Below are 27,794 nucleotides of genomic sequence, written 5' to 3' on the forward strand. Positions count from 1 at the left end.
TAAGTCAGCCATGGGTAAGTGCCCTGGTAATAATGTGTAACATTGGAAAGCCCTTTTAATGTAAAAAGAAAATTTCTCCTCATTGAATGGAACATCTCATCTTACATTTACACATAAATATGTGTTTGTGTACAATGTATATATACCTAGGTATCTCATTTTAAATTCTTAAGTTAAGGGTTGGGCTATATGTTTGGTTTTCTATAAAGGTAAAGGTATTCCAAATGTGTTTTTAATGGTAAAAAAAAATGTGGACATCAAGAAAAATCTTGTATTGGAAGAGTTAATTGTGTAAAAAAAAAGGAAAGATTTTTAATTGATGGGAGCCAAAACAAAAGCTTCATGCTTCCTTGTGCTGATCCTGTTTTCTATATGAACTATATTTCTATATTTTTTATATGAACTTTTATTTCGCTTTTCGATCCCAAAACAAAGCAGGAAGCAACACATGTAATGATCATATGAACATTATCATGGAAATGGTAAATTCAAAAAAGCTAAGTGATTAAAGTCATTCCACATTGGGTTTGATTGGGGATAATTTATTCACACATTTATTACTCGGTTATTTGTTCGCAGAAGAAACAATCCCCTTGTTTCAATATACCTAATTTTTTTACCTGTCATACTATACCAGTAACTAATACTTTGATAGCAAAGTTTAAATTTATGCATTATCTGTATAAAATTTATGATATCTAGACGACAGACGATGATGCACTACAGAAGTTGGACTATGATCAAGGTTTACAGCAGTTGATGGATCGAGAGAATTTCATGAAATCTAATGATTGCTTTCTGCTTAACAGTAAGTGGGTTATCAATTTAATCCACTGTTTTCGCCATTAAGTGATCCATTCCAATACAAGAGGTCGTATTTCCAAAGAATATTAACTTTGGCGTATACGAATTGGTAAGAAGATACTTACATCCGTCAAACAGGCAGCCCTGAAAGATATAAAGGAAAAAAAATGTCATTATTATTTATTTATAAAAATGTTCACATAATGGTATGTTCAATGTTTTTGGGTATACGAAATGTTGTACATCTGGAATTTCTTTTTAATTATATACAAAGATGGTGTCTTCTTGTAAGAAAAATGAAAGACAATTGGGAATCGGTATTTACAAAAATATACAGTATAAATAGGCCAATAATATGGAATATGAAAACTGCAATGTTTTTGGAAAAATATAAATAAATGTAAGTTTGTATTTAATACTATAGAAAATAATCGATAAAATCAAAGTTTCTCTTTCTCTCTGAGCTTTCTTTTTCATTGAAGAGTATAAACATTATTTCTCAAACAATCCTATTTGAAATTTCTAAGGAATTCGATTTCAAAATTTAAAGGAAGTTATTTCAAAGCAATTGATAATTTAAACTTTCTATGAAGCTGAAAATAAGCTTTTGTTATGAACCAATGTAATAGGACTTCAAACAGCTGCCATAGACAACGCACTGAATGAAATTTCAAGCTTGACGACACAAGCCTGCCACAAATGGCAACGACTGTATCCCAGTGTGTGTTTTGCACCTATTGATGTAAAATACAATCGTTTACTGTCGCCAATATTGTAGTGAGAAGATACAATGTATTGTAAGACAATACAGATATGTAAATAGAGGATGCTTACTTAATTATATAACATGTCATCAGTTGATAATAGTATTTATATCAGTTCCTGATGATTTATAATGCTTTTGCAGATAGATTACATTGAATCATGAAAATTAGATAACAGGGGTTAGTGCCTAATGAAAACAAGAATAGATACTAGTTTATAGTTTGAAAAGAATCATCAACAAATTAATAGCACTACAAGCAGTTCTTTCAGCGTGGAGGCTTTTTTCAAAGTTCTGGTTTCTTTATTCTTGGGCATTTTATAGCGAAAATTTGTAAATTTTAATTCACTTTATTTTCCTATTATCTATTTTATTTATTTATAAATTGTCATTGGCCACATTGTAGTACTAGTAGTAGTATTGGTTTGTATTTGAGTCAATGAAGTCAGTGAAGATGTATTAGTACTTTATTTTGCTATTATCTACTGTATTTGTATGATTCTAATATATTTATTCATAAATTATCATGGGCCACAGTATTTTTAAGTATTTTGTTATGGCAATAAATATTAATATTGTAGTTTGTATTTGAGTTAATTAATTTTTTTTGTGAACAAAGTTAATGAAGTATCAGGCATGAGTGAAGATGTAAGAGTACAGTACAAGACTAATTGAATGTCAAATGGCTTAAAGCTCAGGTACAGGCATGAATTTTAAATATAATATTTTGTTAATTGTACATAAACCAAATATTTGTCACAGAAATCAAGACGAAAAAACATGAATTTCCCTTAATATGGTCAAATACAAAATTTGGCAAAATTCTTCCATAAAAACCAGAAAGACTTTTTTTCAGTAGTTAGGTAGTTAACCTAATGTAATAACATGTCTGGTGACTCCCTAGATGGTGAAAAAAGATGGTGGATATACGGTGGATAATTTTTGCTATAGCATGAAAATAAAAATCTGAAGTTGAATAAAAATATCAGAAATGTAATATTCAAGTTATATTACCTATATTTAGTCATCTGATAACATTTTTTACCACACCGTTTATATTTCATAGCTTTTTAAAATGCCTCTCTATTTACAAAATGTGTGTACAAACGAATAGAGATTTTACTGTGTAATTTGAACTATCCCCCCACTGATAAGAAAGTGCTTATTTTCAACAAGCTTGTGTAACACAAATAAAATCCCAAAAATTATCAAACATAGGGGAAACTATAGATCGATAATTATTGGAATGTATGATCAATAGAAATTTTTTGCCCGCACCTGGCCTTTAAGTGAAGCAGAGTACCCAGAGTATTCACAATGTGCAATTACGGATAAAAAGTAAAGTCCTCCTGTACCAAGTCAACAATAGGAATAAACAATACGTAATTATAGGGATCACCGATTGTGGTTACAGCCTTGACCACATAAGGTAATATTATGCGAAAACACAATAAAATCAAAACAATTATAGGAAAGAATGTTAAGTACTGGTCAGATATTAAACAATCGGGAATATGGATGTTAAGAACATCTTCACATTTCCAGGGATTAACCAGGGAGGAATCCTCTATGGAATAACCGAGTACATGTTTCTTGACTTAAATCTGTTTGGAATTCAACAAGATTTTGAGGTAGGCCCTCTACAAATTCAACTCAAAATAAAAGAACACGTTTTAAAATAAACATATTTGAGTAAAAACAACTTCATCCAGATTATCTCAGTCAATTTATGACAAAAACAATTTCAATAAAAGTTTAATCTATCAGAAATTATTCAAAAAATCTTTTCAAAATGTTTCTATATATATTGTACCAAGGGACTCCAAATTAGATCATGAAGGATTATGATATAACAACCATAAACAATAAATGCCTAAAATAGCATTACATTTTATGTTCAGGCAATTTCAAAATTGATTCTTTTTGACATGACTAAGCGTCAAGATATTTTTACTTGATCTTATAATACAAGAAATAAAATTTAAACAGGTTCTGAAGGATTTATTTTTATCCTAACTGTAAGATGTTTGAAAGGTTTTAATAAAGCCTTGAAAATCTTGTTTTATATAGCTAAAAATCAAAAGGTTGCAAACCATAGTGTTTTCCGTTTTACGAATTAATATTGTAGCGCCGCCGACATTAACATATTGTCTATGATTAATTACAATCGTCATTGTGCCAGAGAATTGAAATGTTAAACACAACAAATAAAGAAAAATATCACTTTCATTCAAAATGTTAATATTGAGTAACTTTCGAGAATGCGACTACAAAACGATATTAAATCAATCAATTCACAGCAGTAATAGGAATACTGAAACATTACAGAAACAATCGTAAACTATTACATAATTCATGGATCTGTTGCATGAAATAAAGTAAATTAAGTTATAAAAATCTTCAACTAGGAATCTGGTTTTGTCAATTATGTGAGGAAACAAATACAGACAAATCTCAACTTTAGGCATTAAGAAGTGGAAAAATATGAATAAATATGTTTTATTAAGTTATAGCATCAGTAACATTGACTCAACAAGCTTTTGTACAATGACACATATAATGAATCAGAATAAATTAAAAGAAATAAAGGAACTACAGCACATTATATTTGTATACTACTGTAATGTAGGTTCAAAAGTCATTATGGAAAAATTGTCCTATCACGGTGGCTTGGTTTCTGACAAGTTAAAAGGCCTAAAATACAGTAAAACTTCAAAAATGCTTACATAGTTTAAAATGTCTATCAAATAGACAAATAGATTATTTTGTATTTAAAGCATTCACAGTTTTCTAAGATATCTGTATGAAGTAAAACACAATTAGGCCACAAAAGCAATTGTCTAAAAGAACAAAAGAGTTGCCATGAAAGATCAATCTCACCAACAATAGATCACAAGGCAATGTGAATCTTCAGTAACAAACATTACTAATCAGGTTTTCCAACAGATTTTTAGAAATTCTATATTGAAATTTTATCTCAAGATTTTAGTGAATTGGAAAGAAAGAAAGTTTATTTTATTTTTATACAGATTTCAGGTTTAATGTTCCATGAAATGTATTTGATGAATACACAAAAGTCAACATGCTCTGATGGCATGATAAAATAGGCTCTTTTTCTTTGAGAATACAGAATATTTTAACCATGAAAAAATCCCTACCTTTAAGAAAGCAATCAACCTTTTGATCTTTATAATGTGCCAGTTATATAATTGTAAGCCATTTACACTGTGATGTGGGATATAATGGTCTCCTCTGAATAAAACTGTATACCTTAAGCAGTACTATAAAAGTACTTATATTATATATTTATTGTGCTATGTAATGGGTATGGAGATAGATATGTGGTGATACAGACTGGGTTGAGAATGCTAAGAATTTGCAGTAATCATTATTTACAAAAATTGACTGCATATTGAACTTGTGCGAGGATCTCACACCCACATAAATATTGTGACACCAAAACTATTTCCTGGTTGTTGGATTTAATACATATAAATATTTATTTGGTCCTAGAAAATTTTAAATTTAAAATATTTAAATCTAGGCAATAATATCTCAACATTAATTGAGTGAATGATGGTAGTTTTGAATGTGAATCTTCTTTTATTAAATGTCTAGGTCAAATAAAAAAAAAGTTTCATGTTCCCGCTATCGTCAAATTTTGGAACTGCATGCTGCTGTATTTTTAAACGGTTATATTCATTAAATGCAAAATGAAAAAAACATTAAATTCTCCATCGAAAAATTTCATGATCATGATCATGTAAATCAACAGAGTAGGTCCTAAGAAAAAATTAAATTCTGAACGAGAAACTAAAAATTCTTTATATCTGGCTTAATTATGACAGCTAAAAAAATGCTTTATGACCTTGCCTTTCTTATCAAGTTACTGTAAATATATCAAACATAAAATCACAATTTTCATGAATTAAAGAAATAATTTTACAAAATAAATCATGTCTTGGAACACAGAATAAAACATGATCACCTGTCGCAATGACATGCCAAACTGAATGTGACTGACTAAGGAATAAATATTTACTCAACTATGAGTATGTATCCCGATGGGAAGTGCTGATGTGTAATGTGCGAACTGCTTTACAATACAGTTATTTATACATAGAGATTTATGTAAAGGAAAATAAATACAAAACACCTGTTCATTTGTTTTCTTAGGATGTCATCTGTAGAACTACATTCATTGTGGAAGATAATGTGCCGCTACTCACATAGGTGTGTACTAGGCTAGGGCCTCAGTATTGTAAACGTATTGTTATACAGTTGTTTACATTATGTCACCACATCCTAAAGATGAGAATGTGTTCAAATACATAACACTTAACAGGGAAAATAAAATAATTTTTTAAAGAACACTCAGGCTGATTATCCGCTTGTTTAAAGGATTTACAGAACATTTTTTGAAAACTACAGTATATTTTAATTTATAGTAGCTAATCGGTAACACAACACAGTATTCTCATTAATAATGTGTAGGCCTACCCTGGATTTAACATCTTCATAAATTTATGAAACGTGCAAAGTTCATTAGCTATGCAACTGACTTTAACTACCTGGTTTTTTTATGTAAACTTGGATCTAGGCAATTTAACAATCTATTAACCTACGGTTGTCAATCATAAACAAAACGGACATAATTAGTACCTAAAAACAGTTCATTAGATATGGTGGAAGTTAATGACAATGAAACTCTATACTTAGTGCTTGAAGTGATATTAAACTATATCACTATTAATCAAAAAATAAATATGTTTATAAAAATGTTTGGGAAATGTTTAATAAACAACACTATACAAAAACAAATGTTTACACTACATTTTTAGTATAGTGTCCATAAAAAGACTACATTATGTGTCAACAGTAGTGACCTCAAGCTCTCAAGTTCTCAAGTAGCTGGACCATCCATCCTCATCTTGAATGCAGCTCTTTGGCATCCATCCATTTAACATCAACAAAAAACATTAATTCATAATTGATACCCTGGCATCAAACACATTTGTGTGTAGTCCATTAGGTTATTAATTTGAACCTTGAAATTAGCTTCTATTTAATATAATATTATGTAAAAATAAGATGTTTTAAGTATATAATTATGGACAGGTTTTTCCCAGGTACGTTAAATTACAATCTTCTAATCTCCAATGATCGATTACATCAGCCAATTACAAGTTTGTTTTTTTTTCAATAGTAACATCAAAGTATCATCATTTCCATCTTATATAATTGATCGTGTTCATTAAACCATTTTGGATGGTTAATTTAAAACGTAATGTTCAGGTTGATGTTATCCAGGTACCATATTATTATCTAGGTAAATGTACATTAAGGCTATGAATCAATAATGTTACGTTAGTACATATTACTGCACCACTGAAAGCTAACTTTGTTAAATTAAACATTGAAAAGTACATATGTCAATTAACACTGAAATCGAAAGTGCTGTTGTCTTCCTAATTTGAATGGTATAATGTGGTAATGCTGTTACTGAAGTAAAGCTCTGTCTACACTATCGCACTTTATGGGACAAAAAAATGTACCCAAATATAGACTACCATATTTGGGTATATCACTACCATATTTGGTCATATCACTACTATATTTGGTCATATCACATCACACTTTTTTTGGAAAATTAATTTGATAGTGTAGACAACCTACAACACTACAAATGTAGTTAGCATAAAGTAAGAAAATGAAACAAAACTGGTAGATTCTAATTTTCCTAATTAAGATGGATTGAAATAGTAATATGTGGAATTTATAATTAATTTGAAGAGTTAATGCACAAGACAAGAAGAGGCTTTTAGAAATAAACCACGGAAACAAACAAACAAGCAAGCAATTAAAAACCTCTTCAATTATCACAGATTAAAAGCATAGATAAAATATGAGCTGATATATGTCACCCTGTAGTACCAAAAACAAATTGAGGTTATAATTGCAATTTTCTGTTTAAATACACAATGTGATTTCCCATAAGTGACATTATTTTACTGGCATCCTGTAACTGGAGAGCTTGAAAGCATTGAGTTACAACATGAAGAAATTACTAACGTTCACCAATTACTAGATTTTAATTATGAATGTAAAAGAATTCAGAATTCAAACGATCTTAAGCATGTTTGGAATAAGCCAGGTAGGTATATTAAACCTAAACGTCCTTTTTATATTTGTTTTCTTTATTCATAAACTTCATTGATCGAAAAATAATTTGCTGAATTAGTCTATTTTTGTACTAATGAAAAAATAGAAATTTTGTTTAGTTAATTTCATTGTTGATTCCACCAAAAAAATGCACAAAAAAGTGCAGTGATCATGTGAAGGACGCCTCTGGATCTGCACATGATGCAAGTTTTGTACAAATGCTTCATTTCCCTGTAAAAAATTGTACGCAAATGTTGGCAACAGTTTGATTCTAGTGAATAATGCAGCATTATTAAAGATATTACAAAGATTACGCTTGGTAATATGATGAAAAATGAGTTGCCATAATAATGAAGAATAAGAACAGAATCAGGCTTCAATCATGCAAAGTAATGTAGAAGAATTTGGAACACATAATATATTAACTATAATATAATGCTGATTGATGAAAAAACTACATTCAAATTCCCGTCGAGACGTTGTCGATAATCATAAAACCGAACATCACGGTTGGTAGAAATTCTCGACGCAAATAATCACATAATAATCAGTGGTATAAAGTCTTAAATATAATGCTGATTGATGAACAAACTACATTCATATTCCTGTCAAGACATCAACGATTTAAAACGTGAACATTATAACAGTTGAGGGAATTCGCAATTTGAATTACCGTACTACAGAATAATCAGTGGTATTACAATTCTCAAGATATGTGGCAAGATATAAAAAATGACTTTAGTTGGCTAAAATGTAATTACAGTGGCAATAACACTTAATTGCTTGACCCTATATACACTTATAATTCTTATAATTGATGTTGGTGATTAGTCAATGTCATCGTAAAAATTGTAAAAATATTTCTTGTATTCTTATCAGTATCATTTATCTTAGCAATAGATGTTTTTTCCTCCCACTTTCTCCCATTCTTCTCTTTTCTTTACCGGAGTTCTTCAATCAATTTTTTCCTGCAAAAAACTGCTGGAAATTCATGATTATACTACTTAGAAAGATGGCAGGATTTAAAGTAAAATAGCTACAACTACGTATGCGAATTTCCTGAAAATTTATTGTATAAAATTCTAGATAATTAGATATAAAATAAGATTTATTTTTATTGATCATAGCTTTAGTGTACAACTGTAACCTTAAACCAATCAGTAATAAAAAGTAAGCACTCTGTAAAGTACTATAAATCATTACTATTTAGCATCTTAAAGTGGTACTGTACAGTTGCGATTGTGAATTGACAGATTCCTAAACTTTATCATGAATCGATCTCAATGTAATGGCTTCAAATCATAACTCCAAAAAATGTTCTCAACAATTTAACTTAGCATTATACAAAAAAATAAACATGTTTAGAAACTGACTGAACTACTTAAAACTAGAATCAACATCTAACACATTGGTATATCAAGTTGAGAAAAATCCAAATAGAATCGTTTGATGTTAAAGCTTGTAAACACAATGGAATATTAAAATAGAAAATCCATAATAAACATAAATACCAAATCCATAAAGGCCTTCTAAAAAGAGCTTTAATATCCAGGGGCTTCATAAGAGCTTAACTGATTTCTATATTTATGATCATACAGAGTAATAGACTCATAATAACCAAATCATGAACAGGTAATTCTGTATGTACATATATTCTTTTGAAAAAAATATTTGAATATTTGACTTCCTTCTTGAAGTGAAATTCTGTTATTCTGGTCTTTTTAATATGTATATATTCAAGTTCAAGTTGTAGAAAAGAAGAAATTGTTACACATCATAAACTGGCGAATAAAAATGAAGTAGTCAAAAACTGAGAGAAATATACATGGCAAAATGCACATGAGTGACAGAGGGTGTTCTAATATAATATTTTATCCTATGCATTCTCTTATTGCCCTCGCCTCCTCATTTTCTAATACTGTAATTCGTTCGTTTTCATCAAAGACTACTAAAATTCGATCAATTTCAATGATTTGATTAATTTAGTTCAGGATAACACACAAGCTTTAGGTAGAGTATTGTATATCACATGTGTTTGTCTTAATCCTTATTAAAATGCCTGCAGTTAACATTTCTCTCCAATACTAGTGCAATTTAAAAAGCTTATTAATTACAAATGCAAGCCCCCTAGAAATCAACAGGCCTCTATATAAACCCCTCCAGCTGTCAACACCTGGGAGAGAACTTTCCACCTTACAATAAATAAACATTGGTGTACAGCGTTTGATGAACTTGTACTTCCACACATTCAATGACTAATTGTGTGTAAAGGTAGCAGCTCTTAAATCACGCTTTTACAAATAATCTATCTTTAAAAAAATGATAAAAATAAAAATTATGATTAAAACAGCTGTAACATATACTGTCATATACATAGATACATTTTAATCTTTTAATTATAATTCTATGTAATTTAAGATTTAATTACAAAGAACAGATTAGAAAGAAGATTATTATGGATTTGTGTCTAATAATATTACTGTAATTATATTAATTAAAATATGTATGTTGATTTTAATGCTGTGTACAATTCATATTAAAAATATATTGTACATATTTGTTTGTTACAGTACATCTGTAAGATAACACAGCTATGGATTTAAGCCTTTAAAAAGATAGTAACTGTAAATCAGAAGTGGTCTTATCAGTAATTGTAGAAAATGATTGAATAATATGTAAAAAACAAACAGGTTTTTATTTGTACAGTACAGAGTCTGACTAGATTGCTGAATCTGGTAAAATAAGAAAGAATAAACCCTGACGGCAACATCTTACAATTGGCAAAAATCCAAATTATATGTTATTTCAGGCACAAATTTATACCTTGTAAAAACATAAACACATGCAGCAATTAGGTAAATGGAGAAATATTAGCTGCAATGAAAATTAGACAAACAAATTTAAGAAAAAGACAAGTTTATTTAGGATTAGAGAAAAGAAAACAGCTTTATGAATCTATATTGTCAGATATTTTCTCCATATTCTTCAGTAATTATGACATTACTCCAATATGATGTCCTCGACGAACTAACAAACACATCAATTATCAATTAGGACTGTCAAATAAATCACAACAAAAATGACAACAAAGAAAATGGTTGCAATGCATCAATGAGTTTCATTTAAAAACGCCAACTATTTACATAAAACTTATATAGCCAAGTTGTCTGGCAGATAATTTTGTACAATAAAATGTGATAATTGGAGAAGACTGTTTGTTATTCAATGGGAAATAACACTAAAAGTATACTTTAAAGGAAGAGAAAATTTGTTAACAGCACTTGCACCAGGAGCCACTGTAGTATTTGCAGTGTTACATTTTATTTACTACTACAAAAAATACTAACAAAGACCCAAGTTACGCTTAGGATTTGGGCCAACCCAGGGTTCGCAATCGATAAAGTTAGGCCATAAAGTTAGGCCGGCCCTAGGCCGGAGGCAGACTTGGATCCAGGAGCAGCTTTTATGCTTGGGCCGGTTGATGCAGTGAACCGTGACAAATGGCTTGAGAAAATGAATTAAATGAATCCTCCAATTAAATTTGGACCGGATTCTGGAGCAGCCCAAGTGTAAATCCATAAAAGACTATGAATTTATCCACTTTTTCTATATGCAACAACTATGTACTGTATATTTCCAACTGCTTCATACAACCAGTTTGCAAACAATATTAAAACATCCTCAGCAAGAACATTCTCAAATACTGTACAGGTGTTGAACTTCATAAAGTGCCAAATTTGGTTGAACAAGATGGGCCACATGAGGTTCTGTTGATTAAACATTTATGGGATTTTGTGTTTAATTACAAAAATGTTTTAAATGGCCTATTAAGGGCACACATTCCTGTGAAATGATCAAATCAAATCAATTTGTTCGTAATAAAAAGCCAACACGTATTATTATTATTATTATTTTATTTTTTTTTTAACCATATTTAATGAGGGTGATCCATCCAGCTATTGCTGATCATTAGGGACCCTCAGAGGTTCACAAGACAAACATATACACAAGATGCTTTACATAAACAAAGTCTTATTACAAGTCTTTGGGAGTGGAGTAATTTGGTCCTTAGAAAAAATCGACGGGACTTGAACCCAGGACCCTTGGAGTGGTAGACAAGCATCATGACCACCAAGCCACAACTCCACTCTTAAATTAAATGGACAATTTGTTGGGTTCCGTAGATGTTCCCTTAATAGAGGTTCTACTATAATAAACAGAACTGTACTACAGTAGAACATATACAACAAATGTAGCAAACAAATGTCTATTCAAAATCTAATTGGCTTTTACAAATCTAATTGGTCATCCTACATCTTTGTGTAGTCCAAATCTATCAAATGTGAAAACAGCACGCACTGATCTCTTCTATGTGATTTTAATGACGTGTCTTTAAATTAAAGCACCGAGATAAAAAACATGTTTACTACTGGTGAGTAAAAAAATGACTCATCAGTTTACAGCTTTAATGCATAGTATTTTTTAGAATCAAACTTTTATACATTTTTAACGATGTAGCTAAACATGGGTTTACTCTTTTCAGTCTATATAATGTTTTACTAGGTGAATTTATTCACATGAATCCTTTCCACAGCAAAAACAATAGCTGCAAACCATATACTCTGTACTTATTTATTTGCTATGTTTCATATAAAACAACTAAGTTCTCATTCAAAGTTAGTAAACGATAACTGAAGAACATATGGTACAACAGCTCATTCTCAGAATATACTGTACAGGTGTTGAACTTCAAAAAGTGCCAAATTTGGTTGAACAGAATGGGCCACAGGAGGTTCTCTTGAACATTACTGTGTTGATTCAGTTAAACTGTACTGAAGTTTAAAGCAGTCTTTTTTTTTAAACTTCGTCATTTAAAATTACTCAAACTACTTTAAATACTGTTCCAATTTGTACACATTTTCAGTTATTTAAGGATGTAAAAACATGTTATAATAACAACAGTAGGATTATGTTGATTTAATAATAAATACTGGTTGAATCACTTGGAATTTAACTAATGGTTTATAAATCCATACATTCAAGTTTTGCAGCTTTCAGGGAGAATATTAAGGAGGACCATATTTAATGCTGCAAGGTTTGAATAGAGGACTACAATATACAATAATTCAACAATAAATAATGACAGAACATCGTATTTCTTATTATACCATTATTGAAGCCATCGACAGGAACACTTAAGTTTTAAGCTCTTTTCTCTATAAAAAGTTAAATTGCAGTTTGACTTACATTCGATATAACCCTATTGTAATCAGATAGCAAGGTACTTCTATCGCTTGTAAAACTTAAGTCAGATTTATATACAGTATATGGGATATCAGAGTTTATCAACATCACTTGTCTGGGATATGTGATTCTGATCAGCTTAACTCAGCTTTTATGTACGCTCTTCTTAGCTATAGTGCAGGAGAACGAAGCTATTCCAAGTAAAACACATCCGAGAGGTTGACTTTATTATAACAATTGCATCAGCAGAAACCCAAGTGACAAACCAATGAATATTGATAGAAAATCGCATGACTTTAATAGGTTTAGCATTATAAAACATTAATCTACACAAACATTTCTGGCATCTTCCTCTGTATGTGTCCTTAGCTTGACCTTTGTATGTTGTTATTAATATATGCTTACCTGGCTTTACCTGTGAATATGATAATCTATACATACACTTTGAGGTATGCTTTAGGATTATGTCTGGAATGTCACATACTTAAAAGCCAGTACTTGGTTTCTCGCAATGTGCCTTTTGTTTACAGCACTTTGAATATTGATATTATATTACACTATAAATTGTAATAATTTATGGTTAAATTAACTAGGCCAATTATTTTTTAACAGTTTTTTAAAAATAAATATTAGTTATGCTTTAAATCGACTTACAGTATCTTGTTTCTCAGAAGAATAAATGTTTTCAATGTTGAATAGCAGTATTAAAGATGATATAAAATGTACAGATAGCTACTGTATATACTATAAAATGGTCTACTGGTGACGCAATGAACTATAGTTATTACATACATAAACATAATTATGATGCTGGGTGCAGAAGTTGAATTAATGCTTCAGGGCTATGGCGGTAGTATATCACTAAAGCACTGTCTATTTCTATAAGTAATAATCTCTAATATAAATGGTAGGATCCGATATAACCTATAGTTACGACAGTTAAATACTGTTTCTTCACAATATATCACTAATAATTAATCCTAGTAATCATAAGCCAGCCCAAGTCTACCATACAACTGGAAGTCTCTAGAACTAATAGTAAAGTGTGTGGAGAACCCTAGGCTTTTTGTGGGAAGTAATGTGTTACCATTGTCAGAATGGCACAATACACAACTTTAACTGCCTATCATATACCTATCAAAGTACTGGAAATCTATCACTGTGGAAAACTTCTACACATCTTATACAGTACTTTTGATAGCATGAAGGCAGTATTACACAATTATGACTTTGCTTCTCCAATGCTTTATAGAGTTGTGCAAGTAGCTTTGATTGTTGTTCAATTCTATTCTCTCTATCGTTCATCTATGCTGAATGATGATAACCAACTGTCTGATCAGAAACATTTCCTATTGATCAATCTGAAATCCTATACAATTGTTATGGATTTATTTTCAGAAATCAATTACTTTTATACATTTGCCAGCTGGATACGAGCATTGGATTGCAATATGTGTGCTTTGATCTACACAGCAATGCTTTATTATAAAAAACAGTTTTTTGAATTACATTTTTTAAAAAAGTATACATTTTGATTTAAAAGATTTTTTGCCGCTTGACATTATTATTCTGTGGACACTGATACAAGTTCATTCCAGTTGGCAAACATTTATTTTAGTTGTTTGAGACTTAATATTATAAATTCATCTGGACTACACACATGCTATGGATGGGTTAATAACTTCACTTATTAATTAACCATATAAAATAGTAATACATGTACTGTAGTAAAGTGCTTTTGATGAGAAACAAACCAAACACTAGCCCTGGTCAAAAACGATAATAAAGAATACTATCCTGTGCCTAAACAGGCGAAGTACTGTAAAATTCCAAGTCAAAATAGTTATACACCGACATAAAGACTACCAATAGCAAACAACATAACGGTTCACCAAAGTTTGAGCATTTTAAGAATGGCACATTTACTGTAGTAAGTGCAGTACTCAACTGTATGGCGATCAAATTTAGTACCATATTTGTCAAACTATAACTAACAACAGAATATATTACTGTACTGTTTAAATAGGGACTTTTGATTTGTGAACTTATATTATATAAGAAGAGAAACAACCTTTTGCTCATGTGTTACGCTTTCTCAATAAAAATTCTCATCAGTTTAGTAGCCTGATTTGGTGGCCTGATTTGATGAAATCTGTGACAAAATAACCATCAAGGCAAAGAAATCAATGAAGACTTTTAATCATGAATATTTAGTCATATGAAAACTGGTGTGCAACTGTAAATTAATTGATTTCTACTACTGTATAAATTTGTATTGTCAATCCGCAAGAAATTTCTTGGTTTTTCAAGCCATACTTATACAACTTTAGAGTGTGAATGTATGTATAACTGAAACTTTCATACTTCACACATTAAAATACCATTGCAGATTATCGATTAATATTTTAAGTATACTATATTCAACTTTACATTTTTATCGTCTAATATTTTATTGTTAATTTGTTAGTAATTTGTTTTACTAACAACCAAATATTAGAATATATATTATTATACTGTTTTACTACAGATCAAAATGTAGAGAAAGATTTATAGCCAAAAATAACTCATGTATATCATCTTGAATTTACACAAGTTATAAAACAATTTCATTCTCAGAAATTGGCCTACATTTTTTTAAAAAGAAAATTTATAATAAAATAATATAAGTGATAAAATACAGGTACATGACTATTTCACTGTAAAATAATAAACTAAATCTATAATGTAAAAGTAAAGAGAGTTTTTATTTAATGATAATTTGCAGTTTTACAGAATCATTCCACCAAAAGAATTCCCCATGGCGCTGTCGTCTTGTCTTCTATTTTTGTGTGTGATTTATTTGTATACAGTGTAAATTTTTACATCATTGGTATTTTTTAATGTGCCAGTCAAATTTACTTGTTATTATTTTTTACTTGGTGACAGATAAAATTATCTTAATCTATCTTACGAATTCTGTGCCACTGGAATTCTGGAGTTCTTTTCACCATTAACGAACAAGTATTTTTCAATCATAAGAAAGCACATGCAACAGGTTTCATGGGCAATTTACTGAACAACAAACATATTTTGCTTTCAATCGGTACACATTTGAATGGGTTGCAGGTTCTTCATTCCTATGGTATAGTGTAAAGAATAAAGGCGAGTGCAGTGAAGCTCTGTTTTGAAACGTTAAATGCCTTGGGGTCTGTATTTTTAAAGAAAACATGGAAGTTTCTATCAATCAAAATCTGAATGAACAAATCATTCCTTTCAAGATTAAAAAATCAGAGATTTTAAACACTTTTGTAATCCTCTGAATTTGTGTGTGTCGCTTCTATTGTTAAATGTAAAAGAATACCCAGAAATGGGTGTTGAATTTCCCCTCAACGGACATGGAATTTGTAGCACTACTTCACATACAATCTAGATTTTAAAACTTGTCAACAGCCATTTGGTCACCTTGTTCAAGTGATGTACCAAAGCAATCTCTATTCATTACTGTAGTGTTGATTTGATTGATTGATTACCTTGATTTTATATTTTTATGAATCTACTTTTTTTTTTTTTATTATTGAATATGATTATTAAACTAGACTATTGTTTGTACGCAGGTTTTCATCTACCTGATAGTGATAGTGAATGTGTGTCCAGTCGTATCGAGAGATGATGCCCCTACTGTACTATCTTCAAATCCCGTACAAAGTTCTTTACCGTACTGTACATGGGATTAATGTGTTAACAATCCATTGAAGGACCAGGCAATAAGAAGGGCACATGGGTCCAAACTGTATATCATATCGTTTATGTTGCCATACGAAAAGCAAAAATGAAAATCCCGTACCACTTTATCATTTCTCTCTTGAAAATAGCTATTTGATATAGATCCGAATGCTACAGTACATGAAAGTTTATTGACCTTTTATCAAATCTTCTGTTCTACCTAGTTAATAAAGTACATCTACCATAGATAGAAATTAATACAACCATCAAATTAACTATTGTTATGAATAAACTAAACACCTGCCTGTCCGCCTTATGATTCATCCAGAGTTTATTAAGGAAACATCCATTAAATTCCATGATTCATTCCGGAAAGGCTCCACCCAGGAATATTAAAGCATTGATCCAGGCAAGCTACACATTTTAATTATACCACCACGCCTATAATTATCATGTGTAGTTCATTGCCATTAATAATAAAAGAATTTATTTTTTCAATTCACAATTACTGTGTATCATCTTTATAAAAACAATTGCTTAATAATAATTTGTTATTGAGCTATGGAGAATTACTTTTTTTTTTTCGAAATAAAAGATGAATGAATGAATTGTCTCAACTGTACTATTTTGAATGCATTTTCATTTATTAAAATTAATTATTTATAGACAGTACATACACACTGTACTCTGTATGATTTGAATAATTAACTATGATGTGCAACAGGCAAATAAATAACAAAGACATAAAATTGCTGATGATGAATCTTGGTAACAAAGGATTCTATTACATTAGTTGAACAGCATTATAAAATTACATTAATGATTCTGAATTTTTGCACAATGCGATAAATAATATTTTAAACAAAATTCTAATTTGGTGATGTTTTCTTTCAAATTTATTATTATCATCCAATATTAATTTAATTATAGTATTTTAAAGATTTGTTACTGTAGTGCAATGCTTTTACATTTCAAACAATTTGGACGAATATGCTAGGTACATAATGTGTTAACGCAGAACACCAATTTTTGATGGGGGAAAAAAATAGGTCATTGTCAGGTTTAAGTATTAAATGTCATGAAAAGGTTTACAGGTTCATCGGGAAGCTGTGCTACTGTGCTAGGTATTATTTGATCTTTGATAACGAGGAGCGAAGATGATGCTGATTGCCAATTTATACAAGTACTGGTAATGATGTGATTTAATTAGGAACGACAATTAACATGTCTGAAAGATGAGAAAAGTAGAACTTGATGAAAGATAGACAGTACACTAACACTTATGAGTCACAGATTAACGGGTCGTGTCTTTTGTCCAAATACTGATTCAATCTTAATAATATACAGAACATAACAACATTACATACAGTAAATCACTCGGGGATTTATGTCGATCAAATTATGTGTGTGAACAGGAGGTTGATTCTTGTAAACTTATCAACAGTGAAATAGCGAAAACGTAGGTTTCTTCACATTGAACAATCAATATCTGTGTAATCTACTAATAAATTCCCATGTGCAAATGATGGTAGCATGTCTTGGCTATACAATATTTGATTAAGTACAATTAAGTACATGATCGCATATGGGTGTCGTTTATAATTTTCAACAATTCAATTCAAACTCTAAGCTTAAATAGAGCCAACTTTATTTCTATTACAAAGTTTTTTGTGCCGGCTACAGTACAGGACACTATTAAGTACTGGTGCTCCCGAGTTTGCAAGTTAGTGCCCACTACAGAATTTGGGAACATTACTTAATAAACACAGGAAGGGGACTGTTGAAACTTTTGATATTTGAAGAATTTATACAAACCATTCGATTTGATTTGTAAACTGAACGTTCGTATAATACACGTTTTACTGTACATTGCACACCTAATTTAAGCAATGCTAGACTTGAGAATGCTCTTCACACCTCATACAACCAGTTCCCAATCGCTTCACAGGAATTATTTGATTATGAGCCTGGCATAATGGGTATATCCAGTCATACAGAAACATAATGCAATATATCTGGCTATAAATTGCCAACTTGAGGATTGGGTTGAGCGACGATACTCAAAGTTCTATTAAAATGTGTGTAGTCAAATAATAATACAAGATAAACAAAATACATTACCTTGGCGCATACAACGTCATAGTCCAGACATAAGTAGCACCTACATAAGAATAGATGCATGCTCAATGGTCAAGCAAGAGGTGTTGCCCTAAGTATTTTTTGTGCTTTTACCTTTTCCCAATAATAAGGTCCAAGATAGTGTACAATAAACAGGTGTTGGGATGAATTTCTATATAATACAACTTTTCAGTACAGTAATAATAATAATAATGTACAGTATAATTTTTTACATGTTCGTTTGCTTAGTGTAGACATGTGCGGTTATGACTCTTATTGTTTTCATCATAAAGTTTGTCATAGTCATTTAACGGTGTTAACTTGTGTTTGATTCTGACATCATAATTATAATCTTTTGAAATCTAATGTGTGCAAATATCAAATGTTTTTAATAGGGGTATACACTCTTTGAATACAATTATGTTCTTTTAACCATTATGAAATGCCAAAGAGTATTTGAATGTGTAATTTTCATTCCAAACATGAAATAGCCAGTAGGTACAGTAGTGGCCTGAAGATGAAAGGTATTATAATGTTTGCCATCGTGTCAACCATAAAGATTTAGCCGATTCTCGACCTGTTCAGTTATACAGTATAATACAGTAGGCAAATTCTGTAATACAGCGTCACATGTATCACATACATTAATGCATACAGTATGTCATAAAAAGTCATAAGCCTAAACACACACCATAGGCACCAAGTGTAATACATTTATGACACTGTATTACAGAAATTGCCTACTGTATGATACTGGACAGAATGCCTTATGTGGAGGATACAGTATACTACAGAGAATAGGGTGAAAGAGTTGGAAGAGATTAATGAGAGTTGTACAAAAGTTGATGCAGTAAGTAGAATTAAGTGATCTTTGTTTGTAACTTCTAAAACTACTATATACAGTGTATAGTAACATAACAATTAATTTTAATGTTTTAAACTGAATTCATAATTCTAAATGTCAAGCTATTTTTTTTTTTATATTCCAAACTGAGGAGACATGAACAGTATATTTTTGGTCTCCTTTCTCAACAACTGTGACATAAATAAACTCGTCTTTATTGTAAATAGCATTCTAAAAATAGTCATCTTTTAGAAAAATGTGCTCAATCTGAAAACAACATCTTTGCATTACAGTAGGTGATGACAAACAGAGTTTGTAATGTCTGACGAAAATCTCACGGGGGAAGAAAAAGCAAAACATTTTTTATTATTAATATTTTTTGTTTTGAGAAAATCTCCTACTGTAGTTAGAGACTCTATAGTGTTTACATGTTCTTTTTTTAATCAGAGTTAAATTCCGGACTATCAGAGTTACACTGCTGCTACACCGGTTAAAAAACATCCAAGATTTATTTAGTTCTATTCTAACTTACTCACTGTATATTCTGAAGTTGAAGTTAGTACTGTACATCAGAAGCAACTCTGAAATCTATTTGAGTATCTGAGTTAACAATGCAGGCATAACTGATATCATATATAAACACTAAAGTATTAGCAAAATAGATGGCAAAATGTTATTGTTTTGTCTACACTATAACACCTTTGAGGTGACAAAAAATATGTTGTGTCCATATACTGTATATGGACATGATAATGTCATATCACTACCATATTTAAGCATATCACTACCATATTTGGGTAATGCTGAGCACCGGAAAGTTGACATATTTCTCAATATATTTGAACGGAAATACAGTAATGTACATGTTTGACCTACTTTTAACTAGAACAAGTTTTTTTAATATCAAAAGGTTTTACATTGAATTATATTATAAATACTGTAGGTACTGAAGTCAGCACTAAAATGCTATACTATGTAAACTCAATGTTTTTTATGAACATTACTCATTTCGCACTAAGCATCTAAAGTAAATTTAGAATGATATGACCTACATTTATCCACTTTGAAATAATGTCACAGCTTATGAATTTAGAGCAATAGACATAAAAAGTAACATTTTGGATTTATTTGCTGTAAATCCTCTTTCTTTTACATCAATAAGGAATGAAGGAGGATAATCTATTAAATCCATGTTTCTACAACCATTAGGAACATAATGCTTAGAAAACCATTACAATGATAATTTAGAAGCTTGTGCATTTAGACAAATAGATTAAAAATGCTCAGATTTCAGCCAACAAACACACATTTCTGATAAAATTTACACTAAATCAGAAAATCTTCATTTTACAGTATAATAAGAACAGGCAGACAGACACAAATTATTTAAGAAAATATTTTTTAAATTTCAAAAATAAACAAATCTTAATCATATTAAATAAGAAAAAAAGTATGAAGCGAAACTAGTTGAGACTTGACAATGTAAAATAAAAAAGAAATAAAACCTTTATTCTGAAAAAGTAACTATAGTATATAGTTACTTATGTTTAGGCTGAAACGCTACTTAGTATCTGGATTAAAACATGCTACCTATATCTGGATTAAAACACACTTTGTGACTACTGTATAAGTCATTTAAAAGTACATAATTGTCTTTACCTACAGGTTAATCTGTTCAATGAACACTTAACGTTGTACAGTACATCAATCAGAGTGGACATACAATAAAGGTGTTTAACAATACTTTTAATCGGACCAAAGATACAGTACACTAATCCCTGGAATGCATTTTCAATACAAATTTCATACAGTACTGTATCTAGACAAAGATTTTTACAAGAACTATGTAGGTCACATACTGTATCCTTTTAGATTCTTTAGTTAATGAATTTTTATTTCTGCAGTTTAATGAGCCATATCCAATAGAGAAATGTGCAGGAACGAAAGAAACATTTCTCCATGGTATAGGCAGGTTATTTTTAATCTAGTTGGTAGTGAGGGAATATACAGTAGATAGTTCATTATGCTTGTCCACTGAGGCTAGTTTTTAAGTTGAAGGCAAACCAGGCATGCATATAATTTTATTAGCTTTACAATGTCACCAAAGCTTAAAAATATAATGCTTGACAAATACTTTAAAAAGAAGGAAAGGATGTCTGTATTGTACTACATGCCATCCAAGGATCAATGGGACAAGTTCTATCACACTTATTTTTTCATTTTGTGCATTCATTGTTGTTAATTTTTTTTTTTAAGTGTGAAAAGGTGTTGAATTTGTTTTAAAATTATGTTATAACTTATTTTTTAAAAGTGGTTGATTCCTACAGATCTGCAGTTTTGCCAACAGATGCGGACCAGTGAGGCAGGAGATGCCAAGGTTTGTACTGTAGGTTTGAGAAGAGGTGATTGGTCTAAAAACTAAGTATGGTAGAAAAAGGCATTGGATCTGTAACAATTTGGTCCATTTTTCTGAATGAAAGACATTCAATGAGTCAAGCATTAAATTTCGTAAAAACTATTTAAATTTACAGTGGATATCTTAGTAACGAGGCAAGTTAGTTTCGCCGATAAATGAAGGAGACAGCTTACTTTATGATTAATATTGATACAGTATAAATAAATTGTATTAAAAAAAGCAAACATTCATAAATCATGACATTCATAATCCACTACTACTCATTATTAAATAATATTTTAGCCTAGAGGCTAGGCACAGATGGAGGCTAGGCACAGATGTAGGCCTTCACTACAACTGTAAAAATTCAGTAATATACCAATAATTAATATAATAAAACTAGGTCTATCTGCTTCTCTTATAACACTGTAGGAGGCCTCAAACAACACACACAATAACAGAAATTGAAAAGAGGGCAACATAAACAAAAATTCAACAAGTGTTGTCAAAAAGAAGTAACTCTGCTCGTGTCTCAGTCTGTCAATTATTTATAATCATCACGGTCAACTACAGTAAAAAATGAGACAATAAAAAGTATGTTTCTAAGTTTAATTCATATAACTAAAAAAGGAACTTACCAGCAATTGAGCTTACGAACATTTTCCAAATCCGAAGCTCGAGCCCTGGCAAGGACGAGCCCCTCGGTAAGCTTCACCATCGTTCGTTTGTCGCGTTCGGCCTTTTTCCACCAAAAAAGTATACTGACTGATACCTAGCCGCCTAGCCTATTCAAAGCGGTAACTTTCTTTGGAAAGCGTTGTTGAAATTTATGCTAGAGTAAACAAAATGAACTTTTAGGGAACCAGCAGACCCTTTAATTGTCTAGCTTTTGCATAAATGTCAGCGCAGAAAAATTAATTCTTGGCAGAGTATAACTTGACAACTGCAAAGTATGAACTCAAGAGTTGGTTTTCGTTTCGAAGACTCTCTTCTCGACGACTCTCATGCCAAAAATCGTTTTAACTATAGGTGGCGCTATAAACAATTTTTAACTTGAGAGGAGACAAACAAAAAATAGCAATCAATTTAAAAAGTGTACTTGTATAATATATAGTAGTGGGGTGGGGTGAATAGGCAGGAATTTGGTCACCGTTTCATTGTATACATTAAACAAAATGTTGTCTAATATTAGGTGGTGGAAATAAACTTTACTACTATAAATCAAATTTATTAACGTAAATTGCACATTAAATTCATTGTAGTGTGTAGCTTGGAGAAAAATTACTTATAATTTGAATTTATTTGTATGGTTACTGAAATAGAATTGGTTGGAGAAAAAGAGTCGTGATCTTTATAAATTGGCGGTACCGACCAATACAAAATGTTTGTTTTAGTTTGGTTTTCAATTTTTGGTTTATTTGGCCTATTTTTATATCATTGATTCTTATTTTTCTTTTCGTCTGTTTCGATTCGTGTTTTACTTATTTATTTGATTTGTTGTATGAAGACTGTTAATATATGATTCATTCTCTTCTGATCATACAATCAGTCTTTTATTAAAAACCAAGCTAAGCTATATAATCTTTCTCATATTCATAATCATCTTTTTGGTGAAATAGTAATGCGCCATCATCGGTGAGTTTGTTTACTGTGGGGTGATGAGAAGAATTTTCACAACCGAACACATCCTGTTGGAACAGCAAAAAAATGGCGTTGGCTAGAATTCTGCAAATTTCAAGACGTAATTTTACAACTTCTTTGGTCCGTAGGGCTGGTTATGGAGAAGGACCTGGAAGTGTAAGTTCAACAATGAGATGGATATTCATTATTTTGATTATAGATTACTGGAATTCGAAGCACAACAAACTCCTCACTCAATTCAATCAGGCCTCCTCCTTCACTGACTCAGCCAGTCAGTGACTGGCTACCATTCTTTCTCATGACTAAAATTATACAGGGGCGATAGTGGGCTCAATGCACCCTTTTAATGAGGCTTTCGCAGCTCAGCTATGTGGCCTAGGTCTTTTTTAACGTTTAGGGTCCGTGCCATTCTAATGGAACCGCACTATGGCCGGCTCAGCTGAAAAATTTCGAGGCCTTCTTTTTTAGCAGTATTTATTTTTAATATTGATATTATTAGTATTATAAATTATTAAACTAAATTTGATTTTTTAACAGAATCTTCCATTTCAAATTGAAAACAAGTGGCGGCTTTTAGCAGTGATGACAACATTTTTTGGTGCTGGATTTGCAACACCCTTCCTACTTGTACGATTCCAACTGAAGAAGCATTAAAATCTAATAATAGAAATGTAGAAAAAGTAGGTTACATTACACTGTACATATCAACTTTAATTGATTGATTTATTTATTTTTGTGCACTTCGATTCAGTCCAGTCATTGTCTTCTTTGCTTACAAATAACACCCAATATTTTTGTCACACACTTGTTTACTGCATTCGCTTTTTACCTGTTTAGAGGTAATTTGCATTAACACAGGTGGTCTATTTGTGTAAACCAGTCATACGATAATAGAAATAAATTATGGTTATAAATTAATTATTAATTATAAGGAAATAAAAAAAAAAGAATATTGCAAATAAAAATAAACTGGTATTATCAGCTTTGTGAACAGGGAAAACAAACTGTGCAACACATTCATCTGGCGCTACATTTTTTGATTATTTATAAACATGTTGCACTTAAATTGATTACCAGGAGTTCGCGTGTGTTTACGAGATAAATTATTTCTATAAATAAACACAAATCAATTTTAAGACGCAAAAAAAAAATTGATGATTACTTTTCAGCAAAGTTAATTTGAAATTTAAATTAGATTGATTAAATTAAAAAGAATAAAGTAAAGAACACATTGTCCTTTGCAGTTAATTCAAGGTAAAATATTAATTATTAAAAATAGTATTAATATTGGTTAAATTAAAATAAAAAGTGTTTTATATATTTGAGAGTGCTTTTGCTAGAACTAATACATAGGAACCCCCTTTTAGTGATGATCTTCACTACACATCTCAAGGTAAAAATTGCTAAAATATAATATTATGTAACCATTTTATCTTTTACTAGTAGCTAAATATTTACTGAATACTAATATTCTAATGAAAAGGGATTGACCTTACAAAAGCATAATACATTGAATTTATTTTAAACCTATTTAATCTAGGTAAAGTAATCATCCAACACCTTGATATTATTCTCACTAGTCTAATTACTTTTATTAATCATTATTATATATACTGTATTACAACAATACAAGGGGAAAAAACGGCATTAATCAATCATATTATAGACTCTTTGCCTTCACAATGCAAGTGTGTGTGTCTCTTATATGTGTACTTTTGTCATATATATGTGCAAGCATGTATGTATGCGCATGAGGACTTTGAAAACGGAGTTTTATGTAATTTGATTAACCCATTGTCATAAAATCCCTATAAATGTGGTTTTTGTTTAAACTATTTTGTATAATTACTACACGTTAGATTTTAGGATTACTAGAATAATATGGATAGTGATAGACCCTTAATGAAGCAAGTCCTAATTCTGTTTTATTCTATTTTGTAAAGCAATTACTAAATGACAGAAAATATATAAATTATACTCCCTTGTTTTCGTTTTTGTATTATAGTTATTGCTATTTTAAGTCTGTGGGTTTAGGTGCGCCCAAGATAAATTGTGGATAGATTCATGGAAATTACTACTGTATGTAGTTAAGGAAATCACAGATTTTGAAAAAATTTGTTATTTCCTGTTTAATATTAAAATTCTATCATGTTTTATATTTTTCAGGTTAGAAATTTAGCAAATGTTTTTAAAAGAAATTGAGTGTATGAAATTACCAATCACAAATTGTTTACATTGGAACTGGTCACTTCTTGACTGACGTCACACTTGATGCTTGTCATCTAGGCAGCATGGATTTACAATAACATTTACATTTAGAAATTCAACCAATCAACAACAAGCTTTTATGCATGAAAACTGGTTTGAAGTTTTGATTATAGCAGAAATAGCAACAAACTTATTAAAAAAACGTAATGTAATCCCATGGAAGATGATTGGATTGTTATAAAATTAAAAGAGCATTAATGTTTAAAATGATTAGTGTATGTGTTTATTATGTTGTCAAGTAATTATTTAGGAATATCAGGTTTTCTAATCAACTTTTTAATTATGGCGCCCAACACAATAGAATAGATTAGATAACATGTTTTTGAAATCTTAAATTTATGAGAAATTACGAGATTGATTTGACATAATCCTTGTAAGTAATCTTGAAGCAAAATTGCAAACACACTGCTGCTAAACACTGTAGTATTAAGTAACAAAGGAGTGGCATACAATGTAAAAACCAGTGGCCGTATTCAACATTCACACTTGGGCTAAGGGAAAAAAAAAATCTCCTATGTAAGTGACAGGGGCGGATCCAGGATTTTGTGAAAAGGGGGAGAGGTGGGGGGTGCGCAACTGTAGAGTCCACACGAACTCAGATGGTCTGAAATGGTACTTTCACGTTATTATAAATGTATTAACAATTGGTATTTTAAATATGAAAACTAAGGTACTAGCCTATTAAAGGGTTTCCCCATAGGCCTATTTTGAGTAAAAGCGTCACAACAGGGCGGGTGTTTCGAAACTAAAGACCAGAGATCAAAGACCCGAGACCCAATACGAAAAGGGAAACACTATACGAAAAGGGAGACCCCACTATACGAAAAGGGAGACCCAAATATACGAAAAGGGAGACCCAAATATACGAAAAGGGAGACCCAAATATACGAAAAGGGAGACCCAAATATATGAAAAGGGAGACCCAAATATACGAAAAGGGAGACCCAAATATACGAAAAGGGAGACCCAAATATACGAAAAGGGAGACCCAAATATATATAGTCCTGGACTATCCTTAGTCCTGGACTATCTAGTCCAGGACTAAGGATAATCCTGGTGGACTATATATATTTGGGTCTCCCTTTTCGTATATTTGGGTCTCCCTTTTCGTATATTTGGGTCTCCCTTTTCGTTTATTTGGGACTCCCTTTTCGTATATTTGTGTCTCCCTCTTCGTATAGTCGGGTATCCCTTTTCGTATAGTGGGGTCTCCCTTTTCGTATTGGGTCTCGGGTCTCTGGTCTAGTTTCGAAACACCCCGGAAAAAGGTGCTTAGGGCGAAGCGAACTTTGTTAAATGACGCCCCAGACGGCCGGAAATGGTACTCTCGCACATAAAATTCATGATAAATAATTTGCAGGAAAAGACACGCTCATAATGTAGCATGCTACCAATGAGCAAAACGATCACGTGACTAATTACAGGACGATATTACATTTTGTTGCCGATTTCATTTACTCAGTATTTAGTTTTGATTGCGTTGCGTTCAAGTTCAATGCGAACGTACATCTGAGGAAGCCCCGAAAAAAGCGCAACATTTAATGCTTATTATAGCTCAATATTTATTTACATCAATTTGTTGAAGAAATTAAATTTATAAATATAAATAGGTATTGATACAGTTGGGTGGGTGGCCTAAAAAAAAAAATATGTTGCTATATAATGTATGCTACAGTACACAGTTACCACAGTAAGTGTACTATACTATTATTAACATATCCTCTATGATGATGTAGGTAACCACGGCGTTCCATTTTTGACGTATATACACTTTTAGTTATGCTTGCTGACTGCCAGCGATCTAAACAATAGGTAGGCCTACGGGCGGTTGTATGGCGATGTCCTTTGTACGA

The 27,794-nt window shown here is 30.9% G+C and overlaps 2 protein-coding genes across 2 annotated transcripts in view; one reads left to right on the top strand and one right to left on the bottom strand.

The window, feature by feature from the left end:
- Window positions 1-23,014, bottom strand: part of LOC144842106 (cilia- and flagella-associated protein 410-like) — a 34,094-nt gene extending 11,080 nt beyond the window's left edge. The window contains exons 1-2 of the mRNA XM_078698478.1: window positions 22,671-23,014; window positions 930-948 (exon numbers count right to left, since the gene is read on the bottom strand). Coding sequence (XP_078554604.1) covers window positions 930-948; window positions 22,671-22,750 — 99 coding nt within the window. The 5' untranslated portion in view covers window positions 22,751-23,014. The remainder of the gene's footprint in view (window positions 1-929; window positions 949-22,670) is intronic.
- A 708-nt stretch (window positions 23,015-23,722) lies between these two features.
- Window positions 23,723-26,148, top strand: LOC144842196 (cytochrome c oxidase subunit 7C, mitochondrial-like). The gene is made up of 3 exons (XM_078698604.1): window positions 23,723-23,829; window positions 24,211-24,353; window positions 25,840-26,148. Exons 1-2 carry the CDS (start codon window positions 23,740-23,742, stop codon window positions 24,325-24,327), a joined length of 207 nt encoding a protein of 68 aa, XP_078554730.1. The 5' UTR covers window positions 23,723-23,739; the 3' UTR covers window positions 24,328-24,353; window positions 25,840-26,148.
- Window positions 26,149-27,794: the final 1,646 nt, after the last annotated feature.

This window comes from Antedon bifida, chromosome 1 (genome assembly GCF_963402885.1).
Source record: "Antedon bifida chromosome 1, ecAntBifi1.1, whole genome shotgun sequence".
NCBI lineage: Eukaryota > Metazoa > Echinodermata > Crinoidea > Comatulida > Antedonidae > Antedon > Antedon bifida.